Consider the following 9618-nt stretch of genomic DNA (forward strand, 5'->3'; position numbering starts at 1 on the left):
AGAGGGAAAAAACAGGCCATATATCTCAGGATGGGAAACTTGCCTCATCTTGGTGAATTGCAGCCTGTTCGTTCCCATTGTAAACACATCCCCTTATTTCCATTTAATTTTGTATCCAAAACAATAGTGACAAAGAATTCTATTGTGAAGTTTCAGAATGATCACTGCGCTGCACGCCTGGTTTAAAAGCAAACCAGGACACAGGAAAATTCAGATCATGATTTTGCCTATTTACTTAGGTCTTTAATTTGGTTGTGTTTTGGAAGGTTTGGAAGTAATTGATTAATTCACTAGTGTTTTATGAAATATCTTGATAAGGCAGTACTTAACACTACAATGTCATTCTGTTTTGGTGGCAGGTGGCCCGGCGTTGGGGCATTCAGAAAAACAGGCCAGCTATGAACTATGATAAACTAAGCCGTTCGCTTCGCTATTATTATGAGAAAGGCATCATGCAAAAGGTGAGCACTAAAACAGCATTAAAATTCATTGAAATGTTGCACATTAATCTGCATGTCGTACTTTAAAAGCCACATATCATTGCATTGCTGAAGCAAGGTTTTCACTCATTTTAACATATGCTTAGCTCTTGGTTTTGGTATTACAAGCCTTTCTATTTATAAATTCCTGGGCATTAGAGACCAGTGTAATAATATCATATAGAAACTAGTAGGCTTTCTGGCAGTCCCAGCTTTACCGTATTTGGTAAAAAATGTTTCAGTACTAATATTCACGTATATCTTCCCAGAAGTTTTCGGTAGTCCACTACATTCCCCACAATTATATAATTTGGAAATGCTTTTGTTTATAGTTTCCAATACAAACTGAATGCTTACTTTTTCCCTCCTTGTTCTTATCCTTAAGAAACATTCAGAGAATTTCTTGTCCTGAAAAATCTTCTCTTCTTGTCTGAGATCTTGCCTGGTTTCAGCATTTGACAGCTTAGAATCCTAAACCATTTATTAAAAATAAGTATTGATACTATTTCATTGGTGAATGAAGTTAAATATATTTTATTTCATTTCAAGTGAGTTTCTCTTAGTATTTGAAAGTGGCTTTAAAAAAAAGAGTAAGATAAAACAAGCGAAGTGCATGCAGAAGAGATTGTAAAATTTTTGAAGAAGGAAATGAACTGATGAATAAAGATAAAACATTGAATACTTGTGATTATTACATCTTTCAGCCTTGCATGTGTATTCATTCCAGTTGTGTAGACTGTGAACCAAGTTTATGATTTATCCTTTGTGAACATTACTGTCTTATTATGCGTCCTTTGTTCATTTGGGTGACACAAACATAGGTATATATTCTGCACTGTGGCATATTTTTTATACCACTATATTTACGCCAAGAAAACTCAACCATTTGCTACATGTAACATACTGGAACAGAGGGAACAGCATCACTGAGTTTTTAGACCAAAGGGAATTGGTGCTCTGGAGTTCACCAGCTCAGAAGTTAGAGTGCCCAAGATCCTTGAAAGATAAGGCTGAATCCATTTCTCATTTCCTATTTCCCCGAATCTCGCCTTCAAGATATATAACCTATTACTACCTGCTCCCCTGTGTTCTCCATCTCAACCGTAGGGTCTTTTTTTATTCCTCCCTTCCTCTCACCTGCCCTACCCACCTGCAGCGAGACCCTTTCATTTTCCTCACCAAGTCCCTAGTCCCAGCACGTCACGTGGGCTGGTGCAGCAGGTGCTCCCCAGTCCTGGGTAGTGGTGCACAGCGAAAGAGAGAATGCAGTCGGGTTTACATGCTGACTTCTCAGCGGGTCACCTTTTTGAACAGGTTCTTCTGCTAAATGGTGGTGTTTTTACTTCCGGAAGTTGTTCTGATGATTAAATGAAATAAGGTACCCGAGACTGTTGCGTGGTACCTGGCACAGTAGAAGTCTTCAGCGAAAGGTAGCTCTGAATACCACTCACACCCTGAAACCAGTGGGAGCTGAGACACATTTGGCTTCTGTGTCTTGACCATTAAGTCTCTTATTAAAGAGAGCATTCACAAAGAGTTAAAAGGAGAAGGTCTCTAGTTACACCTCAGCTTTTAGACATAGTGTTTGACAGGGTATCTCCAGGATGTCATGCCAGGTCTTAATTATTCTCAAGGGTGTTCAAATGTGATTCTTATTACTAATATCACCATTCCATGTGCCTGTTTATTTATCCGATGATCACATACACCGTGTGTTTACCTCTTATTTTAATAGATTGATAAGACAAGATACTATCAAATAATCAAATTATGGCATAGGTACTAAAATACAGATTAAAATAGTGTTGCTCCTCACATATTTCCCTGTTGGGATATAATTGCCAAAAGAAATTGTTTGCAACTGTTTATCAGCTAGTAGAGGGTAGCAAAATTCTGTCGTTTCTATGACATACCTTTTGGGGTGTTGCTGTGCGATGTGAGAAAGCATAGGGTGTTTAATGGTGAAATATGCAAAATTGAGGTCTCCTTGTAGCCAGCACATAAATGAAGGCTGTTTACAGTTTTTACAGACATGTTTACTCTTTTTCCCCATATGTGTTCAGTCATTCTCTTTGCTGCTATTTGATACGCCTGTGACCCCCTCATTACTTCACCGATATGGTCCCCTCTTTATAGAGTGCCTTGCCCTCTGATTTTTACCTAACGTCTGTATCAGTCTAATGGTTAAGTAAATTTTAACAGAGTCACTCGGGAAAATTATGCTGTCCTTAAAAAAAAAAAGTGTGATATAGAATTTTATATTTCAGGGTGTAGTGGAAAAATGTTTATATGACCACACTTGTTTAGAAACTTAAAATTCTGATACTCTGGTTTCTTTTCAGATCATATAAACTTAAAATTATGTATGTATGTGGTGTATGTCAAGGAAAATAAAATGGAAAGTTTAGAAAATAAAAATAATCAAATGGATCTAAACATATAAAAAAATCCTGATTATTTCAGTAATTGTGAAAGAAGAAAGGGTAGGGTATGGCTTTTAGACTGTACAAACATGTGTTCACTTCTATTTCAAAACAGAAATGCCTAGACAAATATGTGGAAAAATTTGAACAGTGGTTACTTCTTGATGATATAATGATAAATCATTATTTCTTTTGGTTTAATTTGTAGTTTTTAGTTTTCCTCTAGTTTCTCTGTGTTACTTCTACGATTTTAAAAATTAACACATAATTTAAATGTGTAGTCTTTCAAAGCACAGTTCAAAAGATACTTCCTTACTTAACTCTAATTCATCTCCTATAAAATTCATGTTCTGTGTATCTCAGCTTTGCAGTTTGGGTATACTTAATGTGCAGCATTTTCTACATTGTAATTGTATTACTACTAATAAAAGACATTATTTCCCTTGGTAGTTATCAGCCTTTGTTCTAAACTCTGTGGCATCTAACATAGTCCGATAAATATAGTGGTACCTCCAAAAATGTTTTTCATAAGAAAAATAGCAGGAAGCAATGAGTCAAGGCAGTCTCCTTAAGAGGTTTTATAATCTTGATTGCATGTTGTACATTTTAATTCCCCATGGTGATTTATCAAATCATTTCTAATTATAACCAATAGCAACAGGTTGGATAAAAAAGCTACCAGTAGCCTAAAGCAAATACCTCTTTTTCTGAAGCTCCAAACAAAACAAAGAAGGTTATTGAATGCTTTGAGGTATGCAGGCCATTTATTTATTTATTTATTTATTTTCCTCAAGATGCTTTGAATAAAGAAAAAAAAAGAACACAAGGATTTCATATCTTAGCTTTGTTTCTGATATTGCCTGTTTATATATTTATGGCAATTCCACCTTTATGAACTTAGTTTCTTTCTTATAAGGGCCTAAAATAATTTATGTCAGCTCCTCTGTTTGCTATGCAATGTACTAGAAACTTCCATCTTGATTTTATAAGAGGCTTTCCATAGGAGCTGTTCCCACCTCTATTTCACAAAAGAAAGGGGAAACTGAGAGCAGATTAAGAAACATGTCCAAATTTATAAAAACGAAGTGTTCACTCTTTTCATACCTAAGAATATTCAGATTATTTGGATTCTCTAAATTGGTTCCTTTTACAAGCTAAAAAAATCCAGGACAAAAAAATGTTCTAAATCTTGAGTCCAGAACACTAGCGCTCTTTGGTAGTCGATTCGCTTTCTCCAAACATACAGATAGTTTCTAAACCATGAACTTACTCTTCTCCTGCATCACAAAGCAAATAGCAGTGCCTTTTTGATACATAGGAACCCAGAGGTACTGAGTAATTCTCACCTTTCTAAAACTACTAATCTCTGCACACATACAAAAAGGTACTGTCAAAGTCAATGCAAAGAACTGTATTCATGCACACACCCCCTCTGCCCTCTATCCCACAACCCACTCCTGGTTTTTTTAGAACCTCAGTTTTGCCTGTTAATGGAGGTGGGGGTGCATATGTGTTTCCCTTCATTATTGTTTATAATTTCCTAGAGAAACATTATTCTTCCAAATTTAAGTTTGGTACATGTCATTCCCTACAAATTAGGCTACTTCTCCTTTATTTCAGGCAGCTGTCACATTTCTTTTTCTCATTTCCTCCCTATGCATTGTATATTTTAAATTCCTTTCACTTTTTTACACCTCTTACTTCAATTTGACACTTTACACACATCCTTAACTTCTGTCTAATGCAACTTGCCTTCATTTTTAAAAGTGATGTACCCAGGATGATGCTGTCCTCTTGATCCATCTTTCATTTAAATAAGGCTATGCATCTTTTTCTTTTACATCAGAATACACAAGTGCCAAAAAAAAGGAAAAAAAAGAAGAAAAGAAAAAGAAAAAAGAACCAGTTCACTGTGAATCAGCAAGTCACTAGTCTAGTCTTATTAGGAACACAACACATTTTTCTTTTAAGGTTTAGAAGTTTAGTTTTTCTACGATTTCAGAAAATGTAATATTAAGAGGGAGACACTACACCTTAAAGATCCAGTCATTTTATAAAGATATTACCATTTAAAACAAAGGAAAAAAATTTCAATGGGAGATGCCTGCATGAAATCATTGATTTCCACCCCTCCCCCAAATAACAATGTAAGCTTCCTTTTATTTAAAACAAGCAAAGTGCTAAGCTTTCTAGCTGTGCCTGGAATGAATGTAATTATTACTCAGAGTCAATCATTACTCAAGGTCGCATTTCCCTCTTTTGGACTGTAATTTATTCTACAAAGTAAGGACCTTCTTTTTTTTTTTTTTTTTTTTTTTATTATTTGGTTATGCACCCTTTCTGGTATATTAAACCAAGTTTTTATTCTTTTGTTTCCCTGCTCTTTCCTATTTGGGGATGGTAGAGATCGCAGTTCTTTTGAGGTCCATTGACATACAGCGTTACATCAGTTTCAGGAGTAAAACAGAATGATTCACTACTTGTATATATCATGAAATGATCGCCACACTCAGTTCAGTTAACATCCTGCACCATACATAAGGCTGGGTTTTTCTCTTCCGTGTTTTCATCAGGTGGCTGGAGAGAGATACGTCTACAAATTTGTGTGTGATCCAGAAGCCCTGTTCTCCATGGCCTTTCCAGATAATCAGCGCCCACTGCTGAAGACAGACATGGAACGTCACATCAATGAAGAGGACACGGTGCCTCTGTCTCACTTTGACGAGGGCATGGCCTACATGCCGGAAGGGGGCTGCTGCAACCCCCATCCCTACAATGAAGGCTACGTGTATTAACACAAGTGACAGTGAAGCAGGGCCTGCTCAAGCGTTTCCTCTTTTTGCAGGATGCAGAGAATCTCTGAGTGCTCTTCGATTTTTGATTTTTGTTGTTTGTATTTTATTTTTAAATAATAATACACAAAAAGGGGCTTTCCTGTTGCATTATTCTATGGTCTGCCATGGACTGTGCACTTTATTTGAGGGTGGGTGGGAGTAATCTAAACATTTATTCTGTGTAACAGGAAGATAATGGGTGAATGGGTGGGGGAATACGGGGATTACTTTTTACTTAGGCTTGGGATGGGGTCCTACAGGTTTTAAGTATGATGAAGCTATATCATGTTTATTTGATTTCATAACAACATAAGAAAACGTTCATTTTCTTTGGGTATCTATGGTACAGTTAATTCACATTGTGTAAATATCCACTTGGAGACCATTTGCCTTGGGCATTTTCCCCTCTCATTTCTGAGTCTCTGCAAGATGTACAAAAACAAAAACAAACAAACAAACAAAAAAAACAAAAAAAAAAAAACACCAAAAAACAAAAAACAAAAAAAACCCTACTGTAAATGGCAGTTTAATTGTTAGAGATGACTGGTTTTGCACCTGTTGTAAAAAGGTATTTAGAGATTGCATTTGCTGTTTTTGTTTTGTTTTGCTCTATATAGGACTCACAGAGGATAACCATAAAATGGGTAATTCTCTCTGAAGTTGAGTGATCACCATGACGGTAAACGAGGGGCACAATTTTGGACTCTGGCTCCAAACTGAGTCATAGGCCAGTAGCATTACATGTATCTGGTGCCACCTTGCTGTTTAGATACAAATCATACTGTCGTTTAAATATTTTGAAGCCCGTTTCAGTTAAATAATGATATGTCATGGTCCTTTGAGATCTTCATTTAAATGTTAAATCCAGGATCACAATGAAGCAAAAAATATCTATCTCACTTCCTTCAGTACATAAAAAGACATTATTTAATCGATAAGAATTAACTGTACTAAATCACATATTACGCTGTTCTAGATACAGCAAGCACTCCTTAAGAAAAATATCCAATACACTAGGTACTATAGTAATTTTTAGACATGGTACCCGTTGATATGCATTTAAACCTTTTACTGCTGTGTTATGTTGATAACATATATAAATATTAGATAATGCTAATGCTTCTGCTGCTGTCTTTTCTGTAATATTCTCTTTCATGCTGAATTTACTATGACCATTTATAAGCAATGCAGTTAACTACAGATAGCATTTCAGGACAAAATAGATGACTCAAACCATTTATTGCTTAAGAAATAGCTTATGCCATGCTATGCTATAAGCAGCTTTTATGCACATTGACAAATGAAGAGTAAGCTTCAGCTTGCTAAGGGAAACTGTGGAACTTTTGTAACTTTTGGTGAAATAGAAAATTATTTACAAACTGTCAAAGATCTGAGGAAGTTGCTGTATGACATAGTGCTGGCACTGATATTCATCATCTTGTTTTGGACACTTGTGTAAATGTGTTTGGATTGTTTGAAAGAAGATTTAAAGATTTAAAGTTTCAAAGGTTTTTGTTTTGTTTTTGTTTGGCATTTGGAGAAAATATTGAAAGCAGAATATGTTGTTTCATTCACCTTGGAAAAAAGCAAAGTAAATGGTGTTCTAATATCCTTGAAAAGCTTGCTGAACCATTCAGACAAAAAGCATGAATTTTGTTCAATCCATCAATATCCCAGAGGAACGGCATTTTTTAAGAGTCTATAATGAAATGTTAAAAAAAAAATCCAAAACTCAAAGCCAAAATGAACCTATAAAAGCATTTCTTGGTGAACACAGGAAAGATTGTTGAAAGATGATTTCTCGGCTACCCATTTTCCAAAATGGCACAGATCACAGCTCATATATCTAAATTGAACAGCTATTGGGAAACCCATATTCAGTGATCAATACTAGTCACATTTAATCCTACAAAAAGATCTATTTTAATTTCATTGTATGTATGTAACCTGTGATTTCAATGATTGTTCTGCCTATACATTATATATCATTAGGCCCATTATGGGTTAATAAGTATGCCTTAAAAATGAGAACTTCTTTCCCCCTACTATGCTCATGTGGCCATTTACAGCACTTAGAATAAAAACAAATTTTAAAATATTCAGCTAAAGATTTATTGGAAAGAGTATTAACGTATTTGGAGAAATTGAAGGAGAAATTAAAAGTGGGTCTTTAAAATAGCATCTAAATGAAATTGTATTGAGGATTCTTTTTCTTTCTTTCTCCTTTTCTTTTTTTCCTTGTTCTTTTTTCTTTTTAATATCTAGTTCTAATTTCCCATTGGGGAAGGATTGGGCTATGAGTTATCTTAATGGATCAAAGGAAGAACTGGTATTAATTATATAATATTTAAGGCCAAACTATTTTTCTGCTTAAGGTAGTGACTCACAAAACAAAGTGAGTAATTGGCCTGTTAACATTAAGAATATTTCCAGTACAGAAGGGTTCAAACGTTGCATTATAAACTCTTTTGGGAAATGTATCTCAAGTTCTTTTTTTTTTTTAAGTTCTGTTTTTATTCTTTTTGTTTGCTTGTGTTTTTATTTTCAGATAGATTAATAAATCTGGCAGCTGATTTCTGCGAGATTCTTGTGTTTTGAATTTCTAATTGAATTGGCTATTAGAAATCCTTTAAAAATATAACATTTTCCTTCAAATTGGTAAAATAAACTAAAAGAAATCTCTCCCCTAATTTTGCTGCCTCTCAGTGATGATATGCTATTACCCAACAGACTGATTACAACCAAGAATGGTACATCCTAAATAACTAATGAAAAATGACTTTTCTTAAGTTATGCCTCTGAAAAATACTGAAAAATAAAAGTCCACAAAGCTAGCAGTGCACAACAATTTTCTGAAATCATGCGTGAGTCTTGGAGGTAATTTATTTGAATCTTCTTTCTACAGATAGTTTTAATTTCTTGTGGCTGCCCTAACAAAGGTAATGGTTCAAAGCTACACAAATATATCCTTTTATAGTCCTGAAGATCAAAAGTCCAAAATGAGCCTAAAGGTGCTAAAATCAACGTGTGCATGTAGGGATTCTTTCGAAGGTTCCAGGAGAGAATCCCATTCTAGCTTCTACTTTTAGAGGCTACTGACATTTCTGAGTCCCAGCTCCTGGCTTCAGCACTCCAGTCTTTGTTTCTGTCGTCATGTCCCTCTTTGTACTGAAGTCAGATATTCCTCAAGCTGCCTCTTCTAAGGACACTGAGGATTGTATTTAAGGTCCTTACAGATAACCCAGGATGATTTCTCCATCTCAAGATTTTTCCTTCGTCACATCTTTGAAGGCCTTTTTGCCTGTTTCATTCACAGCTTCCTAGATCAGGACATGGAGGTGGAGGGTTGTGGGGAGGGTGGTGTTATTTAGCCCATCACCTAGATGAAGACGCTCTGGTCAAAATACTGATTGATTTACCTCTAGACAAAAGTTGTGTTGATGGAGATAGGGTGAGAAGTTACTGAAAAGCATTTTTGTTTACCATTGAAATAGTTTTACTATACTCTGCATAAATGGTACTGAAAACATTCTATTAAAGTTCACCTATTCCAATAAAGGATCTAGTAATCGCATCAAATGATGACATGACTTTATAATCCCTTGTGTAAATATGTGATGAGCGATAAGGTGTGTTAAGTACAGCATAGTAGCACAGTTAATTCTGTCGTCCAAGCCAGATTATATATTTTTTAAATAAATTTCTCTTTGTGCTGGTATGAGTGGTTACTATACGCTCTTAACATCTGCTAGGGATTACTATTTATTAAGAATTTTAGAATATGTCTGTTACTCAGAAGAACAGTTCTAAAATGTGAGTCACCTTGTCTTCATATGACAAGGAAAGAAATCTATTACCCACTTTTATAACATTTAAGCAGAT

The 9618-nt window shown here is 35.2% G+C and overlaps 1 protein-coding gene across 10 annotated transcripts in view; it reads left to right on the forward strand.

Moving 5' to 3' along the window:
* Positions 1–9310, forward strand: part of ETV1 (ETS variant transcription factor 1) — a 91933-nt gene extending 82623 nt beyond the window's left edge. For all 10 annotated transcript variants that reach the window (XM_040472554.1, XM_040472549.1, XM_040472548.1 and 7 more), the window contains 2 exons: positions 360–461; positions 5476–9310. In XM_040472554.1, coding sequence (XP_040328488.1) covers positions 360–461; positions 5476–5697 — 324 coding nt within the window. In that variant the 3' untranslated portion in view covers positions 5698–9310. The remainder of the gene's footprint in view (positions 1–359; positions 462–5475) is intronic.
* The last annotated feature ends 308 nt before the right edge of the window (positions 9311–9618 follow it).

The sequence above is a fragment of the Herpailurus yagouaroundi genome, unplaced genomic scaffold (genome assembly GCF_014898765.1).
Source record: "Herpailurus yagouaroundi ecotype Mexico unplaced genomic scaffold, PumYag 100, whole genome shotgun sequence".
In the NCBI taxonomy this organism is placed as follows: Eukaryota; Metazoa; Chordata; class Mammalia; order Carnivora; family Felidae; genus Herpailurus; species Herpailurus yagouaroundi.